Here is a 22,661-nt window from a genome sequence, read left to right on the forward strand (position 1 = left end):
AAGAGATTACTAAAATATGATGCAGCCTTATTCTTACATACAAAACCAAAAAATCTTACAGGATAGCCTTGTTGAGAAACAGTTGAGGGGGAACAAAGGGGCTATACCAAACTATTTTGTCTTCATAGTTGTAGAGAATGAGTGTCTTTGATCCAGTGCGGGAGGCTGAGCCGGGAAGAGCTGGAATTCTTTTAATTACTCAGGAGTGTGGGTGTACTCAACACCGAGTGACTCTTGCTAATTAAAAGTCAGGTGTTCTCAGACTACTTTTGCAGGAGAAAGTGCCCTTCACCAGAAGCTAAAATTGAATTTAAGAAAGATATACAAACTACTTATGGGCCTTAAAGGGAAACTATCTATAAATATTGATTGATAATGATGACGTTCTAAAATTGCCTTTCTAGGTTCCTATCCCAGGTTGTCCCTCAGCTTTAAGCTTAAGAGAAACATTGGTTACTTTATTCTGCAAACATACATGCCTTCCATCCTGATCACTATCCTCTCCTGGGTGTCCTTCTGGATTAATTATGATGCATCAGCTGCAAGAGTGGCATTAGGTAGGCCATTTTCTAACTGCTTATGGAGCTTGACTCTGTGTGTCTACATGTGTGTGCTTATGTGTGTGTATGTGCATGCACGTCCATTCACATCCTTTCCTTACCCTGGTATTTATGATGCATGACAAGATTGGACTGTGCGCATTACAAGAATTTGGCTGTGAGACTTTGGGTTATCTGATTCAGCATTAAATCAATTAAATACAAATTAAAACTCTTTCAAGTCAAATTTAGTTAACCATATAACAGTAAGTAATGAAATTATTCCCATCAATTTGATATTTTTATTGAAGCATAGTTCATGTAATACCACCTGATAATTATTTAATTTGCATTGGTGCTTCCTTACCTGGAAAGAGCTCCCTTCCATCTTTTTTTTTTTTTTTTTTTTTAATCTCTCTGAGCTGAAGACAAGGAACTGTATTATGTAACTATCAGATAACTAAAAAGACTTCTAAAGTCTTATTAAGATTTTGGAGTAGCATGGTAGAGGACAGAAGACAACACAGTAAGATTGCTGGGAAATTATTCACAGCATTGCTTATCTTATGCTTGCTTTTTTTTTTTCCCTTATAACACCAGAGGAAGAGAATAAATTATATTTCATGAACATTTTTTATGTTACTAACTCCAGATAAAGTAAATTATGATCTTTTACACAATTTTTATTATTTCAGTTTCTGACTAAGCCCTTTAAAATGTTGGGCTGTTAACTCCTCCACTGTGATATCCCAATCCAATCATCACTTCCTTAGAGAAGTCATTCATTTATTCATTCCACAAATATTTGTTGAACACCTACTATGTGCCAAGCATATTAGACACTAGAGATAAAGCAGCACTCTTCTGGAAGATATGGTAGCAGTAAAAAGACAATAAATTTATTTTGCTTATAATGTGTGAGCTGTGTAATACAGTATGTCTATAGAGGGAAATACGCAAGGTAAGGGTTGGATATGCCAGAGGGTGCAGTTTACAATAATCATTGTAAACTTCATTCAGAAATTACTAATGGAACTAAGACTTCAAGGAGACAAACTCACTTAAATGTCTAGATGGGAATATTCTGGCCGACTACAAATGACCTGAGGTAGGAAAGTGCCAAGGATATCAGCAAGGTGGCCAGTGAAGTGAAAGCAAGAGAGAGTTCAGGGGTCAAGATAATTTTGGAGAGAGGGAACTGCAAGATTATGAAGCAGTTCCAGGGCCATGATGAAAGTTTTGCTCTTATTCTGAATGAAATTAGAGAGTCACTGAGTGAAGACATGACGTGATTTGATTTCAGATTGAAAGGGATAACTCTGGCTGCTCTGTTAAGATTAGATTGTGGTGATTCAAGAACAGAAAGGAGAAGTAATGACCTCCTGGACTAGGTCTGGTGCCCTGTGATATATTCTCTTAAATACTAGAGAACTTCCTTTTGTAGACCAGTGCAGTTATAATTTATATTTATTTGGTTTGTGATGTCCTTTTTCTTCATGGTATTGAAAGATACATTGAAGAAAGGTCCATATCTAATTTTGCTTCCATTATACCTGTGATATCTCATACAATGAATGATGTTCAGTAAATATTTGCTGAATAAAGTAATGAATGGAATTTGTAAATATCCTCTTATTCCAAAGTGAAAAGTCTGATGTCATTTTTATGTTTATTACAGGAATAACAAATTATTCACTTTTTAAAAGAAATTTGTAAAATGTCTTTTGATGTGAGTAATTTTTCCTTGGTCAGAAATATCTTAAAATAAGATTGAGATAAAAAGCAAAATCAGCACTGTCAGTTTTATGACATACATGTTGAACAGGGTACCCTGCGTTGAAATAATGAAAAGATAAATGAAACTGGGAAGTGTTCAAAATGACTGATATTATAAAAAAGATACAAAAATTCTAAAATACCTAAAGCAAAAACAGAGTTTTTCTGGCCCTGCTCAGAATTAGATGGGCAAATTTATTTTTTCTCTAGCTGTTCTATGAGCATGTAGAAAAACAATACAAAGATTATCTTTTTAGAGCAACAAAATTAAATCAGAGAACTTATACTTCCAAAAAATCATAGACATGAAATTTAACTCAGCTTTCTGAGTCAGAAAGATCCCTATTCAAATGTTGATCATACAGTTCCCATCTGTGTGATTTTGACCTCTGGGCTCTATTTTTACATCATTATTTTGCTGCAAAACTGGACCTTGCCATACTCAGGACTTTGGACTCCCAGTGCTTTTACCCAGCATACCTTCCAATTGTAGAGGGAAACTACTCTTCACTCTTGGTGATGACCACTCAGTGGAATGAACAATTATAACCTGACCCAGTATGCCATGTCCCATAATCTTAAAATGCTTCTATACTGTTTATTGTGCATTATGTGCCCAGCTGCCCAATCCAGAAACACAAGGGCTACACATCGGCCTCTCTGTTATCTATCATTTCCAGCTTTGATGTTTTTATAGTCATTTGTCTGTGTTATCTATATAATGCATTCACTGATTTCAGTACTATTGTGATTGTTTTAATTTATTTTCTCTGTATCACTTAGATAATTCTGAAAAACTAATAGCTGGTATTCTTCATTCCTGTCTTGTATGCTTTCCTTCTATTATTCACATGAGTACCAGAGTGATTGTCCTAAACACAATCTGTCCCTTGCTTCCCTGCTTGAAGCTGGTCAATGGCCCTACCTCACCTTCGGTTTTAAGTTCAGACTCCCCATTTAGGCTCTATATAGATGGCTCTCCATTATGCAGCATTACTTTTTTTTTTTTTTTAAAGATTTATTTATTTATTTATTTGGTAGAGAGAGATCACAAGTAGATGGAGAGGCAGGCAGAGAGAGAGAGAGGGAAGCAGGCTCCCTGCTGAGCAGAGAGCCCGATGCGGGACTGGATCCCAGGACCCTGAGATCATGACCTGAGCCGAAGGCAGCGGCTTAACCCACTGAGCCACCCAGGCGCCCCTATGCAGCATTACTTAATCTTCACTCTCCTCACCATGCTTCCCGTCATATCCTATAATGTACCCAATTCACTTCCTTGAAATGGTTTTGATGGGCCATATTCTTTCTCCTCTACACACAAAACATACCTTTCTAAAATCTCTCTCTACCAGACCTTGAGCTCTGAATCCTTGATTGCTTGGGTATCTCCCACTCATCCTTCAGGACTCAGCTCCAGAGTCTCCATCTCTTGACCTCTCCTGCTGCATCATGAGGCTCACCTAGGGTCTTCTCCTTATCCTCAACATTCACCCTATACAGACTTCTGCTGTGGCATTTAATTCACATCTCTAGCCTCTCACTAGATATCTAACTATAAATATAAAATATAAATAAAGGAAAAGTTTCCAAGTGATTAATTTTACTATAAATTCATGATTTAAATGTGCCTCAGGGTCTATCACAGCACAGGTATGTAATCAGTACCCAGTAAGTATTTTGTGGCATACATGAGTGAGTGAAAGAGTATAATAAACCTTTGCAACTATGATGAAAACAACAAGGAAGCAGGAATGTTATTCTTTTAACTCTGTCATTTTTTTTTCAGGAATTACAACTGTCCTTACAATGACCACGATCAATACCCACCTGCGGGAGACGCTCCCTAAAATCCCCTATGTGAAGGCCATTGACATGTACCTGATGGGGTGCTTTGTCTTTGTTTTCATGGCCCTTCTGGAATATGCTTTGGTCAACTACATCTTTTTTGGGAGGGGACCCCAACGCCAAAAGAAAGCAGCTGAGAAAGCTGCCAGTGCCAACAATGAGAAGATGCGCCTGGATGTCAACAAGGTAAATTCAGAGGGCAAGCCCTACTTGCTTCCTAAGCTTATAGAAGAATGCCAGCAATATAGGTTAATGGCCTTGTTTAATGAATGAGAAAAGTGAGGCCCAGAGAAGAGAATGGGGAGTTTTTCCAAAATCATAAAGTTAATTAGTGGTGGAGGCACAATTATGGCCCAAACTCATGATACAACATTTGGATACTCCTTACGTTAACAGTAGGGTTGCCCGAAGCATAGTCATCTAAGAACTACCCTTGTGACTTCTTCCATATATGAGTATAATGTGTACTATTATTTATTTTATATTTATTTACATTTGCTCCCTTTAAATAACCAACAAAGGAAATTTTATATCACTTAAATCAATATTACTTGCTGGAAGACAATCTTAAGTGAGAAATATGAAACTATGTTATTAAATTCTAGGCTATACTATATGAAGACCCTGGGCCTAAGCCTCTTCTTTGATTTGAAAGGGAGATAAATAAGTACAGAGATGTATTAAAGAGCCACCAGCAACAGATGAGGTCTTTTCTCTTTGAAGTCATCAGAGGATAGAAAGATAATGGAGGGGAGAAAGAATAATTTTCTCCCTCAGTGACAGATAATCACTTAATGCCTTGCACATGTACCACTTAAGATCACTGAAGCACATGACTGTAGGAGACTGCCAACTTGCTTAAGTTACGCCTAGTCAAAGAACAATTTCCATGCAGTTGTAAACCCTGTTTAGTCTTTAAGGCAATGGTTCTCAACCTTGGGTGCCAAACTGACTGACTGTGAGAGCATTAACAAATACTGAAGCCTGATTCCTTTCCCAGAAATTCTTATTTGAATGTACTAGAATATGGTTGGGCATCATAATTTTTAAAAATTCTTCAAATGTCATTCTAATTTGCAGTCAAGATTTAGAATCTCCCTTTTGAGGTTTTTGACATCAGTCCCAGTGGATCTGTCCCTTTTTACTACCCAAATGTGACTTCACCTGGCTTCCTCTATCTAATTCTCTGTATTAAACAGAATATTTATATATGTGTTTAATATTTATATTAAATATAATTTATTTTTATAAATTTTTATAATTTATAAAGAATATTTATATATGTGTTTTCCCATAGTTCAAATTTAAATCCTTCAAAATAGATTTAAAAAGGTCTATTTTAATATCTTCTGTAAATAGTGTTTATAAAGTAGTGTGCATAGTGTTAAATTTAATAAATAGTTCACTGTGATGAAACCAGGAGAGTAATAATACTTTTAAACCATCTAGAATTATTAACCATATCAATCATTATTTAATTGACATTTTAATATTTCTATCTTCAAGTGATTTCCAAGGATAGCACACCATAAATAATCTCTACAGTAGAATTTTATTTAGAACAAACCCAGTGAAACCTTCTAACTCACTGTTTTTACATATCCATAGGTCTCATTTTTGGGAGGCAGGGGGTTATTCTCTAAGAGAAGACACTCCTTCTCTGGGAGATGATATTTTTAATAATGCATATTTTAAGTATGACCCTTGAAAGTTAATGAATCATGGGTCTAGAAAATTGTCAATTTCTTTACAGTGCCTGAGTTTTCACTTATTAGAATCTGTCAATAGGTTCCAACCTAGCATTATGGTTCTCTCAAGCTGTCAATGAAAGAATACTTTATAAATCCATTCTATGATTTTTCTGATATAGTAGCATTAGTTAAATAAATAAATAAATAAATAAATAAGTAAAACTATCTCCTAGGACTGCATTTTGAAATGAATCTAAATCAATTGCCTAATGAAATGCTGACTTAATAAGATAACATCTGATCTCTTTTCACTTTCATCTACCCTATTTTTTTATACCAATTTGCATTTAAATGATAAATTTGAAAGCCGGAGAGTGGCAGTTTTATAGCAAACTGAACCTGGAGAGCTTCAGAGTTTAAATTCAATGTACTGAGACCGAGATAGAGAATGGTTCACTGAGCAAATACCCCACAGTGGTGAAAAGCCCATCCTCTTGGCTGGAGTTGAACCCACAATTCCAAGCATAGAATATGAGAAAACAAAAAATATATCAAAGCTCTTCTAGTACGGTGGTTCTCAAAAAACAGGTAATTTTTTTCCCCCAGAGCATCTTTGGCCGTGTGTGTGGATATTTTGGATCGTCAAAACTGGGAGGAGGGCATTGCTCCCAGTATCTAGAGAATAGAGACCAAGGATGCTCCAGACATCCTTCTGTGCATTAAACAGTCTCCTCCTAACAAATAACTATCCAGCCCCAAATGTCGATGATGCTGATGTTAAATAACCCTGCTGTAGTCCAATCCTGTAGTGTCAAGCATAGGAAACTGAGGCCCAGAAAAATATAAGATGCTTGTCCTGATGCAAGTGGTTTCTCCACTTCTTCAATCAAGATGTGTAATGTCAAGACATCAGAAGTTATAATTAGCACAACGGTTCTGAACAAGTATTTTATAGTCAGTTCCAGCATTTACCCTCCATTTACAGTTGTGTGACTATACATACTAAATAAACAAATAAGCAAGTAAGCCTCTCTGACCCTTCAGTTTCCTCATCGTAAAAATGGAGTTAATTCCTCTCTCATAAGTTATTATGAAGATTGTTCATGATAATATGTAGAGAGGATAACATAGTCCTCAATATATGGCAAACACTCTGTAAGTGATAAATAGTAATAAAATATTAAAATATTATAAATAATAGGAATTATTACTTTTTAAAGTAAAATTTACAGTCTCCAGACATATAGCCAATGCTTGTTTGTGTATTTTACAGAGTAAATATCTAGTATATAAGGAGCAGTCCCATTCCTGAAAGAGAGTACTATCTACAAAGGAATGCTTCATGTTAGAAGTTTTAAAGTCAATGCAAGGAAATAATTTTCAACACATATTAGCTATAAAATCTATAGCAAACTACCTGCAAACTTTATCATTTCTTAGGCCAGAATACTTAGAACCATCTTGATTTAATTAAAACAAAACAGTGACCATCTCACATTCCATACTCCTATTTTTTTTTTTTTTTAAGCCAGCATGAAGGATTAGAGATCTACTTGGGGCTCTGATTGCACATCACTTTCTTTTGTGTTGGCATCATGAATAATGCCACATCAAGAATGTCCCTTCTTTTCAACTGTAATTCTAATTTTTTTTCTTTCTTTCTCTCTCTCTCTCTCTTTTTTTTTCTTTTCTCCCCTAAAGCTGGGGCACAAATAATCAGTTAAGTATTGTTGGATGCTCTGGAAAAATCAGTCACTAGAAAAGGGATTGACCTTTTCAGCTTCCCTTGATGGTTTCCTAGAGACACAGACAGCTTGTCAGATCATCTAAAGTGATTTTTTTTAACTGTGCTCTGTCCTGAGGTCAGGGAGGGATGAATATGGGAAGCCTAGCCAGGTGGGAGCCAACTGTTACTCAAAGACATACTTCCACATTTTTCCAATCTCTTCTCTGTACTGGTTTCCTGTACCTTTTTAATTTAACAAGAATATATGCAGCTCTTAAAACAATTCTTATCTTGTCATTCAACTGATGCAAAAACTAAAGCTCTTAAGGAGAATAAAATATCCAAGGTTGCATAACAAAATTAATAAAATTTCTGAGACTTAATCTGGCTTTTCCAGTCTATCTGGCATACATTCTGCTATGCCAACAAGTACAAAAATGATATAAAAGCTGATCCCACATTAGTCCATATATTCAATTCAGTTAACTTCACTTAAAAAAACAAAATTTGTTTACAAATGAGAGTCCATGGCCAACAAACAGTATCACTTTCATTAGGTTCTAAAATATTAAGAATTTTAAATAAACCTCAAACCAAAAAGAAGTCTACATAATATTTTTTCCAAGTGTCTTCCGGAGTTGTTTAATTATATGTATATATACACATATATAAATATGTATATATAATATATAATAATAATATTATATATTAATAATAATAAAATATATAATAAATAAAATAATATATATATATATATATATATAAAGAGATTTATAATGTCTTATATATATAATCTCTACCCTAGTGTTAGGAGAGCCCTTCCTGTTTTCCCTAGCATTCTTCTATTTGTGTGTGTGTGTGTGTGTGTTTCCTTATAGAATTTGTTCTTGATTAATTTCACTTCCTTTTCTTGCTTGTGCCTTCAAGTTTTCAACTCTCCTTTCTTCCTTTAAGTTTTATGTTGTTCATTGTTTATTTTGTTGCCAATTACCAAATGTATGTATATTTGAGAATTTAGTTGCTCCTGCCGTTTCACCACCTTGACTCCTACAAATCTGAAAAGCCTCCAATACCTTAATTGCTTTGAGGGACCCATAACCACCAGTTTTCCAAATAAAGCCAAAAAGATCTCAATTTGGGGAACATTCTTTATTCTGCACTTATAGGTGTTTTGAGTCTCTGTGCTGCCTTTATCCATTGTTCCTAATTTTTTTGTTATGCAAAGCCACTAAAACCATTTAAATCTATTCATTTCTAGTGCTTGGAATTAGTTTTTTTTTTTTTTTTTAATGATATATTAAAAAAATACAGGTAATTCAAAATCCTACTCTCCGTTAGCATCAGTCTTTCTAAAGACCAGTAGCATTTATCAATATCCAATTTACTTTAACCACGAATCCTAATCTACTGGCATCAGTCGACTTAATTAGCACATTCTCTACTTTGTTTTCCAGATTTTTTATAAAGATATTAAACAAAATGGGACCCAATATCGATCCTTGTGGGACCCAACTGGAAACCTCTCCCCAACTAGACGGACTACCAATTACGATTTCTCTCTGTATACGGTTAGATAGCCAGTTTTTAATCCATTTATTTGTATTTCTGTTGGAGCCAATTTGTTTAGCTCTTCCCTGTAAAATAATGTATGGGGGTCTTTGCAGATAACCTATGGACTTATATCCACAGAGACTTGGAAATAACTTAAATGTTTTCATGAGACCCAAATGGGATTTTCCTGTTTGTTTGATTTTGGGTTTTTTTTTTTTAATATAACTATAATGAGTTTCCATTCAGTCATTATTATTGTGCTAGAGAAAGAAACCAAGTGCCTTGTATTTTGAGATTACTTTTCATTTGTGCTGAGAGACTAGAATATCATTATATACTGTGGCATTTCTTAGTTTTCTTGGTGGTTCTGTTGGTTAGTGGAATAGGTGGAGAATTATACATCCTTTCTATTGGTTGACTCAGAATTTAAGGACCTGTATTTTCTGGCCTAGATTATTAATTTATGCCTAGGAATGTTATGTTTGCATCAAGTCCTTGTTGCTTTATTGTTATATATTTTACGAATAACTATTACCTTGGTGGACTCGGCACTGTTACTGTTATAATGATAGATAAAAGGTAATAATTAAGATTGTTTCTTGTTATACCCTTGAGTTAAATGAATTCCAAAGAAAACCCTTTTTTTTTTTTTTTTTGGGCTAATACTTACAGTTTAGTTCCTCATGCGTTTGCAATTCTTAATTGGCAAATTGTCATTCATAGTACCCTCCACATTGGAGGAGGATGGGAATTGTCGCCATTCTACCTTATTATCCATAATTTATCCAAACTGCATTTTAAAAAAATTTCTATTTCTTGGTGATAGTGAATGCCTGTGAATCTTTCCTATGAGGACTTGATGCTTGATAAGCTGTTATTGTATCCTCTGAGTATCATGTTCTTCTCTAATTTTGCTGTTCTGACTCAAGTTTCCTTAATTCCAAATTTTTATTGCGTTTGGGGTGGGAGAAAGGCATAGTTTGTCTATTAAATTACTACTCTGTTTTGGTGTTTTTAAACTGTCTTTTAACTTTATTACTTGTTGTGGTATGCATAGTAACTGAGTCTGATAAGTGGTGTTAGGTACATTCAAGAAGAGATATTTGAAATTTTGCCATCACTAAATTAGTCCTAGTCCCCTAAACATCCGGCCCCTACTGTGTCTGTTCTCTTAGGCAACTTCATTTGTGTTGTGCTGCTGCTGTTGTTTTTAACTCTAGCTACTCTTGTTGAAATTTAAGTAGACTGATTTGGTTGGGCAGTATTCTGGGTAGAATGCTAATCATTTAGAAAAAAACACTTTGGACAGTTGGAATTCGGGTTTATAATGAAAACAATTGAAGAATGTTGTATTTTTCAAAACCAGAACCAAAGTATCCTGCATGAGTGTTCTAGTGACTTGGCAAAGTTATATGAAAATTCAGGAAAATCCTCAGATTATGAGAATATTTTAAAGACAATTTGCCTTTTTGGTGCATTAAATTTTTCAGTTGATGACTTAAAAGAGTTGTTGATACTCTCTAATACCGATTTAGATCCTAATTTCCTAAGAACTCTTTCCCTATTTCATTAAACATTATGTTAAAGAGAATGTTCAATGATTTACATTGAAGTATGAATCTTAATGTCGTCTGCTTTTATGCTTTTTTGTTGGTGGTGGTTATGTCTTTATTCTGTTCTTTGAGTTCTCTTTTAAGTTCACATTTAGTGTATGAAATAAGGACTGGCATTGAAAACTTTGAATAATGAGCTAATAAATCTGTAACCTGTAAAAACATCAAAATGTATGTGACAATCCTCAGAGGCAATAGGGTCCGCTGGGAAAATGGTGGCTTTTAGAATCAGACTGAACTGGGTTTACATTCAGGCATGGTCTTTTATGAGCTATGTGACATTAGATATGTTTAACCTTTCCATCCTTCAGATTCCTCAACTGAAAACTAAACACTAATTTCTGCCTCATAGAGCTGCTGAGGGGGTTAAATGAGATAATTCTATAAAGGGCCTTATATAGTACCAGACAAAGAGCACTCAGTAAATAGTTATTATTCTGGAGAAGATAACAGAGAATGTATATCTTTCTCATTTTTTTCTTAGTTCTATTACTATATTTCTAATTATAAAGCTAATTCATGTTTTATTTAATGTATAAAAGACAATGAAAACTGTCTGTACCTCCACACCCAGGTATAATCATTGTTAACATTGCCTTTTATTCACATGACATACTTTTATTTAAAGAATTATGCTCTGCTATTTTGCATACTGCTATATTCCACTTCCTTTTTTGTACATTCAAGTATAAATATACATCATTTCTAGTAGCTACAAGATATTTTATTGATATATGTACCATAATTTATGTCATGAGCACTTATTGTTAGCTATTTAAATTGTTTCCAAGTGGTTTTCCATTATAAATAACACTAAGCATTCCATTGGTGACATGTTTGTACACCATTGGTTCCTGATATATTGTTTAAAATGGAATTTCTGGGTAAAAAAGTATGTGCCTTGAAAATGGTGACACATTATTGCCAAGTTGTTCCGTAGTAAAGTTCTGCTGTAGCTGACATACCTACTAGTATCATATGAGAATGTGGCAGTACACACACACACACACACATAAATGATGTCACCCAGCCCTTAAAATGATAGAGAGACAGAAAACTGATGCCTGTGTCCAACTGAAAAAGTGTTAGAGAAGTGAAGGTAGAAGAATCCAAAACCTATGTCCTCTCCATTCAAAAGCCATAGAGAGAAAAAAAAAAAAAAAGCCATAGAGAATAACACGGCAGTAGAAAAACAGAACAGAAACAATCGACACTCAACTCAAACTGAAACTCTGCAGAGAGACAGAGATACATCAGCAGAGCCAGTATTCATGCAAGAAGAATCCAGACAAATCCACCCAAGCTATGTTTGAGCAGATGGGGAGATCATTAGATGCGTCTAAGCAAAGAAACAGCATGGCAACTCTACAAGAAAACTATAAATTACTCTGTCTTCTCAGGTAGAGAGAGAAAGGAACTCAGGATGCTAAAGACAGATAACAACCCTTACTGGAAAAAAATACTTCAGGATAAATTAAAATTTCCCTAACAAAAGTTTTTCTCACCAAAAATTGAAAGAGAATATGAAACAAAAGATCATGGATGGGATGATAAACAAAGTGTGCTATGCGGTGATTAAGAAGGCAAAAGTAAAGACAAAGCAATCTTCTTAGAAAATAGTAAACAGTGAGAAAGAGAGTAAGTGTGGCAAAAAAAAAAAACAATGCAGTGACACAGAGTTCAGATTGTAGAAAATTGTGCCAAATGGAGAGAAGAGAGATGCAGAGAGAAAAACCACTTAGAAAAAGACATAATAAATATGTAAAACAGGTAGGAGATTAAATATGCAGAATCATGTTGTTAGTATAGAATGGAATAAAATGGAATAGAAAAAATCTGATGTCAATAATTATAATAATAAAGAATACTTATTGAATACCTTTTTTGTTTTTAGACACTTTACATATATTACAACATGACATAGTTCTTATTATTATCCTTTGTTGTAGTAATTATAATTTTGCAGATGACGAACTGAGACCCAGAGAGTGTAATTAACTTGCTTAAGGTAGACAGCTAAGAAATGGTTGAACAGGAAATATGACTACAGACTATACTCTTAACTAAAATGCTAGACATTATATATTTATACATATCTGTGATGAAATTAATCGGTAAGCCATAAGGATATACTGGGTTCCAAGATTAAAAATTATATAATCTCATTACCACCTTGTTATATCCTTCTGACATTACTAAACTTCCAGTCAGAAATAATAGCTGACTTCTAAGGAAGGAAAAAAAAAAAAAGTTAGGACTCAAACTACTCTATAGTAATATTACATTTTGTAAAATAATGGAAAAATGTTATAGGGCTCTGAGGGGAAAAGAATAAACTAAGAATATTATTGTTGATAGATAAAGGCAAAAGAAAATAAACTATCCTCAATATTCAAGGTTTAGTAAATAGAGCATCCACGAAACCTTATTTAAAAAGCTTAATAAAAAAGTCTAGCTCTGGGGCACCTAGGTGGCTCAGTGGGTTAAAGCCTCTGCTTCCGGCTCAGGTCATCTCAGGGTCCTGGGATCGAGCCCCGCATTGGACTCTCTGCTCAGCAGGGAGCCTGTTTCCCCCTCTATCTCTGTCTGCCTCTCTGCCTACTTATGAACTCTCTCTCTCTCTCTCTGTCAAATAAATACATAAAATCTTTAAAAAAAAAAAAAAGTTTAGCTCCAATTAAAGGTAGTCCAAGTAAGGAAACTTAGAACAGGAAAAGCCAGTGTGCTAGCATTCAGAACTAAAGACGGCATGTCAATCTAAAGCTATATAGCTCCAAAAATTAGAGTTATCGAGTAAAAGATAATTTAATTATTTAAAAAAAATACTAAATATTATATAAAAAGAATAAATCAGGATGTGTATTCTTGAAGAAGGATAAAGTGTTGTTTGCTAATTCATAGCGAGGACTTGACATTTATTCTTTAGGGTTTATGAATCAAGAAGTTAAAGATTAAGGATGTTTAAAATTAACATAGCTACAATTACTACAATTACTACAATGGTGTTTCTTGAAGGGTGCACTATAGACCGCCTACATTAGGGTCATCTGGGGTGCTTGCTTAAAAAGTAGATTCCAGGGACACCTGGGTGGCTCAGTGGGTTAACCCTCTGCCTTGGGCTCAGGTCACGATCTCAGGATCCTGGAATTGAGCCCCATATCAGGCTCTCTGCTCAGCAGGGAGTCTGCTTCCCCCCTCTCTGCCTGCCTCTCTGCCCACTTGTGATCTCTCTCTTTGTCAAATAAATAAATAAAATCTTTAAAAAAAAAGTAGATTCCACTTTATTTATGAGATATCATAAATCACACTTTTTAGTGGGACAGCTGAAGAATCTGCATTTTGTCTCCCAGATCTGTCGCATCCACTGAAACATGAAAGTTTAAGGATCGGGATCCATGTGATGAACTGACAATTCATCGTATACAAACCTCAGATAATAGGAAGGAAATAAAGAAAGATGAAAGTAAGGTAGCTAAGGCTAAATGTCAGAAAAAAGGATAAGGACAATTTAAAAGGAAATTTAAAGAATAAATTAAGACAATAGAATTAAGACCAAGCTTGTCTTAACTGCTATATATAACTAGAGCACCTAATCAGTTTACCTATCAGAAGAATAAGATTGCTAGATTAAATTAAGCAACTAAACCCAACAAAATGTTATTTATTAGAGACACCTCTAAAGTAAAGGTATTGAGAAAAATTCTTTGTAAAGTCACAGGCAAAAACAATTGAGGTAAATACAAATACAAATCAGGATAACTGAGGATTGGATATTATTACTTTTTCTTAGTATTAATATTAGGACTATAGTATTAATATTAGAACTATTATTACATTATAATAAGGAGGTAAAAAATATTGACTGAGGGATATTTTATAATAATTGCAATCCAAAATGAAAGTGTTATCATTGATTAATAATTTATATGCAATTCATAAAATTAAACTTGAAACAGCATCCAAATAAAATGATAGGAAATAAAAAGAGAAAATATCAGAAACATTACCTGAGTAATGTATTTAGTAAATATTCCAAGGGATTGGAATTCATAATGCAATTCATAAAATTAAACTTGAAACAGCATCCAAATAAAATGATAGGAAATAAAAAGAGAAAATATCAGAAACATTACCTGAGTAATGTATTTAGTAAATAATTCCAAGGGATGTGGTTAAAATAATGGTGGGAAAGTTATAGTTTCAAACACATTTCTAGCCAGTAATTTTAAAAAGTGAATGCAATGTACAATTCAAAAGTTTTAAAAAAATATCAACAACATATCTAAAAGAAGCAGGAGAAGGTAATTAATCAAGATTTCAATTATAAGTTAATAAAATAGAATATTGGAATAAAATAACATAAAAATAAATCAGTTCTCCATAGTGTATATGGACCACATCTTCCTTATCCATTCGTCCGTTGAAGGGCATCTTGGTTCTTTCCACAGTTTGGCAATTGTGGCCATTGCTGCTATAAACATTGGGGTACAGATGGCCCTTCTTTTCACATCTGTATCTTTGGGGTAAATACCCAGGAGTGCAATTGCAGGGTCATAGGGAAGTTCTATTTTTAATTTCTTGAAGAATCTCCACACTGTTCTCCAAAGAGGCTGCACCAACCTGCATTCCCACCAACAGTGGAAGAGTGTTCCCCTTTCTCCATATCCCCTCCAACACATGTTGTTTCCTGTCTTGCTAATTTTGGCCATTCTAACTGGTGTGAGTTGATATCTCAATGTGGTTTTAATTATGAATCTCCCTGAGGGCTAGTGATGATGAACATTTTTTCATGTGTCTGATAGCCATTTGTATGTCTTCATTGGAGAAGTGCCTGTTCATGTCTTCTGCCCATTTTTTTATATGATTGCCTGTTTTGTAGTGTGTTGAGTTTGAGGAGTTCATTATAGATCCTGGATATCAACCTTTTGTCTGTACTGTCACTTGCAAATATCTTCTCCCATTCCGTGGGTTGCCTCTTTGTTTTCAGAAAGGATGAATACTCAGCTTTTGTAGCAACATGGACAGGACTGGAAGAGATTATGCTGAGTGAAATCAGTCAAGCAGAGAGAGTCAATTATCATATGGTTTCACTTATTTGTGGAGCATAACAAATAGCATGGAAGACATGGGGAGATTGAGAGGAGAAGGGATTTGGGGGAAATTGGAAGGGGAGGTGAATCATGAGAGACTATGGACTCTGAAAAACAATCTGAGGGGTTTGAAGTGGGGGGGTGGGAGGTTGTGGTACCAGGTGGTGGGTATTATAGAGGGCACGGATTGCATGGAGCACTGGGTGTGGTGAAAAAATAATGAATACTGTTATGCTGAAAATAAATAAATTTAATTTAATAAATAAATAAATAAACAAATCAGTTCTTTTGGGGATGCCTAGGTGGCTCTGCAGGTTAATTGTCTGTCTTCAGCTCAGGTTATGAACCCAGGGTCCTGGAATCGAGTACCACATCAGGCTCCTTCCTCGGTGGGAAGCCTGCTTCTCCTTCTGCATACTGCTCCACCTGCTTGTGCACACACTCTCTCTCTCTCTCTCTGAAAAGTAAATACATAAAATTTAAAATAAATAAATCAGTTCTTTTAAGAAAATAGAATAGGGAAATAATTGATCAAGGAAAAGCTTATTAAAGAAGCAAAGAGAGGGCCAAAGTAGAAATTTTTTAAAAGCACAATTATTGTTTCTTTTAAAAGGTGAAATAAAAAATAATTATACAAAGATCTCAGAATATGTAGATAAAATATATGACATTCTTAGAAACTATAAATTAGCAAACTGACCCTAGCAGAAAGAGAAAACAAAAAGAGCAATTACCAAAGGAAAAACAAAGAAAACTGGCAAAACAACGTAACCCCACTCCAGCCTAGAAGGCTTTAGCATTAAATCTCATCAAACATTATAAGCAAATACTTTCAGGGGCAAAACCACATCGAAAAAAGCAAAAATATATGAAAATCAGCTATGGATTCATTTTATTAATGACTATTTCAGTGGAGAAAAAATTCTTTAAATATTAAGTTTAATCCAAAGAGTATTAAAAGCAAGCTGCAACATAAGCACATACTGTCATCTCAAAATAAAATTATAGTTTTAAAATTATAGTTTTATTTACTATACATAAATATACATATATACATATATGTGTGTGTATATATATATATACATATATTTAATTTACATTATTTACATTGAAGAGGTGAAAATTTTTTCATCCTTTAAGTACATTCCCAAGAGACATTCAAAGTTATCTTTTGGATTCAGTATTCATTTTTGGTTGTAAATTTAAAATATATTAGAAAATTGGGAAATTATGGATATTTTTCTTGCTGTTTCTTTACTTCTCTTCATCTAGCAAAAAGCTCTCCCTTACATTTTGTCTTAGGGTAGAAAAGTAAAGCAAGGACAAGAAATGGATGCTTACCATTCACACTATTATTTAATTTTGTGAAAATTATGTGAGAGAAAATAAAGAATATTTAAAAAGGAGGGAAAAAGTTTCACAGCAAAAAAAAGAAGAAAAGAGAGAGAGAAAGAGAAAGGAAGGAAGGAAAGATTGATTGTGGGAGAAATTTTTAGAAACCACATGAGAAAAGAGAAAGGGAAGTTTTCACAGCTTTTCTATATAAAGAGTATATAGATAATAATAAAAATATTGGAAGGAAAGAAAAGATCCCTTTTACTACTAATTATTTTTTTAAAAAAGATTTTATTTATTTTATTTGACAGATAGAGATCACAAGTAGGCAGAGAGGCAGGCAGAGAGAGAGGGAGGAGGAAGCAGGCTTCCTGCTGAGCAGAGAGCCAGATGCAGGGCTCAATCCCAGGACCCCGGGATCATAACCTGAGCCGAAGGCAGAGGCTCAGCCACTGACCCACGAAGGTGCCCCTAATAATAAGTTTTTGATGAAAGAAAACTTTGTTAAAAAAACTTATTTTTTAAAACAAGGTAACATTTTAAGAGATTCAGTATATTTCTAAATTCTATGAGTTTAGTGTAATCCCATTGGATGACCAATGGCTTCCTTCGTAGTTTTGATGTTTAGTGGTTTGTTTTAGAACTTTGACACAGCAATTGTAAAGTTTTTTTTGGAAGAAAAAAAATGTGAAGAATCAGGATTGTGAAAAAAAAATAAGAAAATAATAGCTCTACCAGAAGTTTAAATGAATTATAAAATCAGAGTGATTAATGCGATATAGTACTGAATCAGTGCTATCTAAATAAAGAGCATAGAAATTGCCTTAGAAACATTAGAAAATTAAATTATTAATAAAAGTATCATTTAATGTCATTGGGAAAATGTGAGTTACTTAATAATAGTGGTGAGTAATTGGATGGTCTGACCATTTGGGAATATTTAAATGTAATAACATACATCTAACCCATCCTTTCCTCTAGATTAAATTCTATACAAATTAAAGAGCTAGATATTTTTAAAAGAGGAAAGATACATAAAAAGCAGAAAATCATGTATAAACATTTTTATAAACATGTATTAGGTAAAATAAGACAGGAAATCTAGAATCCAGAAAAGATTAATATATTTGAGCTTGTAAAAAATGTTGAGTTTCTGTATTTTCTTTTTCTCTTACCATTCTTATCAGGTAAAGCTCTTTTTTCCCCCCAAAAGAAACATAATTTTTTGCCTTCTTTCTAATTATCAATTGCTTTTCAAAACACATGTTTATAGTCATTTAATAATCCCACTTTTAAATCCCACTTTTTGAGGGGAAAAATAATCAAAGTGTTTCTAAACATTTTTTTAAGATTTTTTTTTTTTTAAATTAGAGAGAGAGCACCAGCAGGGGGGAGGAACAGAGGGACAAGCCAACACCCTGCTGAGCAGGAAGCCCAGTATGGGGGGCCGGGACTCCAGGACCTCCCAGAACCCAGCGATCACTACCTGAGGCAAAGGCAGACATTTATCTGACTGAGCCACCCAAGTGCTTCTTTAATGATTTTTTTTCATGCATCTGTTGCATCTGTCTGTACTTTTATATGAGCAGATTCTCTTTCTCATTTTCCCTTCAGAAGTATTGATTATTGATTTCTCTTCACAATTTATCATGGGTAAAATCTTTTTTAACTTGCATTTCCCACATTCATTAAGCAATTTATTAACTTTTCATATATTGATATGGTGAAATCAACATCCCTGTGAATTGCCTATGGTTACTCTTTTTTTAAAAAAATATTTTATTTACTTATTTGAAAGAAAGCTTTGTGGGGTAGGGGCAGAGGGACAAGCAGATTCTCTGCTGAGTGGGGAGCCCAACATGGAGCTTGACCTAGGACCCTGAGATCATGACCTGAGCCCAAGTTAGATGCTTAACAGACTGAGCCACCCAGGAACCCCTTGTCTATGTTTATTCCTTTCCATTTCTCTTTTTTCAGTTTTCAGAGGTCTAAGTATAATAAATATACTAACGATTTATTAGTATGTGCATTGCAGATATTTTTTCCAACCTCTCAATCATTCTGTAACAAGTCTTCAATTTTTATATTATCTAATTATTTATACGTCTATAATTTCTGGGTTTTCTGGAATGGATAAAAATTCTTCTTGAAACTCTAGGTTAGGCATATGGTCTAATGAATTTTTCTGAAGTTTTTTTTTCCTTTTCATACTTAATTGATTATTTCATGTTTTATATTTAATCCATCTTAAATAATATATTATTGTTAGTGCAAGATAATGGTCAACTTTATATTTTTCCAGAGGTAAAACCAATAGCACAAACACTATTGTATTAAAAATCCATTTTCCCAGAGGTTACATTTGGAGAGTGGAATGGGATGATAAAACACTCCCATTTTTATGTCTTTTTTTATTGTTTGAACTGTTCTAATGAGCACACATTATTTTTAAAATTTAAGACAGTATATGAGTGTGTACATGTATACATATTGCCACTCAGTTTGCCAGTATATTCCTATGACCCACTTATTACCTTCTCTCTTTCTTACACAGAGACACACACCCTTACGCACCATACCTACCACACCCCTACAAACACAAATCACACACATACAATTCCTACTTTTCCCAATGCTTCATATATCACTTAGCCAGAATAATCCAATTACATGTATACAGCACATGCTCATTTCTAATAATAATTGCTATCAGAAAGAAAAAGAAGGAAGGAAGGAAGCAGGAAGTAGGGAGAGGGAGGGAAGAAGAAAGAAAGAGGGAGAGAATGGTGTGGGCTGTATAGTTAACAGCCTGCCTTGGGAGCAGTCAAGCCCAGGCTGTCTGATGTTCTTGTCGATGTCACCAGTGATACAGCTAAACAAAGACCTCCACTGTTTTTTTTTTTAAGCTTGGACATGCCCATGGATGCCTGCAGATTAAAAAATTAATCTTCTGGGGCGTCTGGGTGGCTCGGTGGGTTAAAGCCTCTGCCTTTGGCTCAGGTCGTGATCCCAGGGTCCTGGGATCGAGCCCCACATTGGGCTCTCTGCTCAGCAGGGAGCCTGCTTCCTCCTCTCTCTCTGCCTGCTTCTCTGCCTGCTTATGATCTCCGTCTGTCAAATGAACAAATAAAATCTTTAAAAAAAAATTAATCTTCTACCTTGGTACAGCAAAATGAAATTCAGATGACTTGAGATTTAAGTTTTAATTCTGACACGTAAGTCGTACTTGTAATATCCGAGAAGTCAACCTCTCCTACAAAATAAGGATGTGATCGCCAAGATCTCATCCATCTTAAAAATTATGTGGTTCTAGACTGTTTACTGAGCCTTCTTGCCTGAAATTCATTTGTCCCATAGCCTCCTTTTGATTAAACCTCCTTTCACTTATTTCTACTACAAGCAATTGCTTATTAATTTAAAAATTTTCAAAGAGTTGTACAGAGTTTATATCATACTCTGTGGTTAAAAAACATTTTATTTAATAACTTTCCTTTTGGAAAAATGTGGAAAATGCCTATAGAGAGAAATATTGTAAAATAATTTCCTGGGTTAGGAACCACTAAAAGTACTATGAATCCAACCCCTATTCTAAAATTAACTCATCTAAATAAGATGTAATTCTTTCATTGGATATATTAGAATGTAATTGAATAGTAAGATGCAAAGAGGTGGCAGGTTGCCAAGCAGGCAGTTCCATTAGATTATGAAAATATTGTGCCCTTGTGTAGTATTTATACTTTTTCAATGTGTTTCAATTATCTCAAGAATAACCAGATACATAGAAGGTAAATATAATCCCCATTTTATAAACGAGTAAATAGAACAGACACCTAGGCATTCATTGATGAAACACATTTCCAGGACCAAAGCCCCTTGAATCTTATTGCCATGTTCCTGTCCATTACCTGGTCAGTTTCTCCGTTGAGTCCCTTCTTCATTAGAAAATCTGGTTATTTCCTGTCCTATCAGGAGGACAATATTTACCATCTGTGACACATTTCCCTTCAATTAAGTTTTTTCCTAAAATGAGAACAACAACCAAGAAGTTAAATTTTGCAAACATATCTGTTCTGTCCCATGTTGCCAGTAAACAAAATTTAGCAAATGAAAGAAAAAGTGTATATGTCATACTTTGTGGTTTTTCAAAACGCTAGTAATACTTTGCCTCTTCAGGTGCTCCATTCCATTCTAGAATTCAAAATACAATACCACTACCATGTTGTTAGATTGGTACTGGAAGTCAAGCCCAACTTGTGGATTATTAACATAGTCTTTAAGGAAAAGATATGTGATAGTTTTCAATTTTAAGATGAAGCTTCACTTTTGAAGAGCTCCTGAAGTTAGTATGGTACTTACCTATACTAAAAACATGTAGCTTCTTTCCTTTTCTCCTTTATAAAAAACTTGCCAATGAATTAATGGTGTATTTTGTAGTTTTTGAAATCTCAGATTTTAGGAAATGTAGTAACAGTTATAGTATAATGAATACAATTATTACTGAGAAAACTCTGGCAAGATTATGAATTCTTAATAGAATTCATAAAAATGAAAAATAGAAAACCATGTGTTCCATGGGCAGCTATGGGAATTAAGAATGGGCATTAAATTTTTATTAACTATCTATTAATATAAAATTGTTAAAAAACAAAGCAAGTAAAGTACCTCTAGCAAGTCTTGTGCTCCTAAAGAAATTAGAAAATTTTTATGGCCTCTGCTGAGAAGAGGTTTACAGAATTGCTTGATGCTTGTTTAATTTTGGCAAAAAGCACCAAGAGAAACATAACAAAAATGGAAGCTGACATAATTTCGAAATCTCCCTCAGCAATAAACAAGCTGTCTCTTTTGCCTGTTGATACCACTACTAGCTTCAGCTGCAAAAAATTTCTGGAAGCTGGACCAGCTTCAAAGACCCCACAGTCAGTTTCTTCCACTGAGTCCCAGACATTGCTATGACTCTCTATAGCAGGGTGACCATCTCTGAATCCGGAAGCGCATGCATGCCAACCCAGGGGCCAGACTGGGAGTGCCCTGCAAGAAGAGTCCTCAGCAGCGAATAGTGCTTTCTGGAGCATTTCACACTTTCTCACCCCCCTCAGGGTTGTTTACTTCAGCAGTTGAGAATGTTGGTTCCCTGATGCCAACAACATGGGCTGCATTCCTCTGACAGTCTTTCAGATACATGCTGCTCCCGTCACCACAGCTCGAAGCAGCAGGGTAGCCTTAAACTTTTCTCACAAGGGACAAGATTTAGAAGGAACATCACAAATGTGTTGGTCATTCAGCAAGTTTATCAAATTGTTGCTCTCGGAGAGTACCACAGCTGTTAAGAGAACAGAAACACCCAGCTTCATCAAAACTACTCAATTCTGAATTTGAGACAGTCCTGAATTTAAGACCCATAATTCTCACTTATTAGATATGTCAGCCTGAGAAAGCTCTCTGAGCCTCAGTTTCCCAACTTTTAAAATAGAGCTTACTGTTCTACCCTCAAGATA

At 34.5% G+C, this 22,661-nt stretch overlaps 1 protein-coding gene across 2 annotated transcripts in view; it reads left to right on the plus strand.

The window, feature by feature from the left end:
* Positions 1-22,661, plus strand: part of GABRB2 (gamma-aminobutyric acid type A receptor subunit beta2) — a 242,750-nt gene that overhangs the window by 194,662 nt on the left and 25,427 nt on the right. The window contains exons 7-9 of one of the 2 annotated variants that reach the window (XM_044230141.1): positions 405-557; positions 4,102-4,346; positions 9,032-9,145. In XM_044230141.1, coding sequence (XP_044086076.1) covers positions 405-557; positions 4,102-4,346; positions 9,032-9,145 — 512 coding nt within the window. The remainder of the gene's footprint in view (positions 1-404; positions 558-4,101; positions 4,347-9,031; positions 9,146-22,661) is intronic. The other variant, XM_044230147.1, reaches the window with a different exon arrangement.

Source organism: Neovison vison, chromosome 1 (genome assembly GCF_020171115.1).
Source record: "Neovison vison isolate M4711 chromosome 1, ASM_NN_V1, whole genome shotgun sequence".
Classification (NCBI taxonomy): Eukaryota; Metazoa; Chordata; class Mammalia; order Carnivora; family Mustelidae; genus Neogale; species Neogale vison.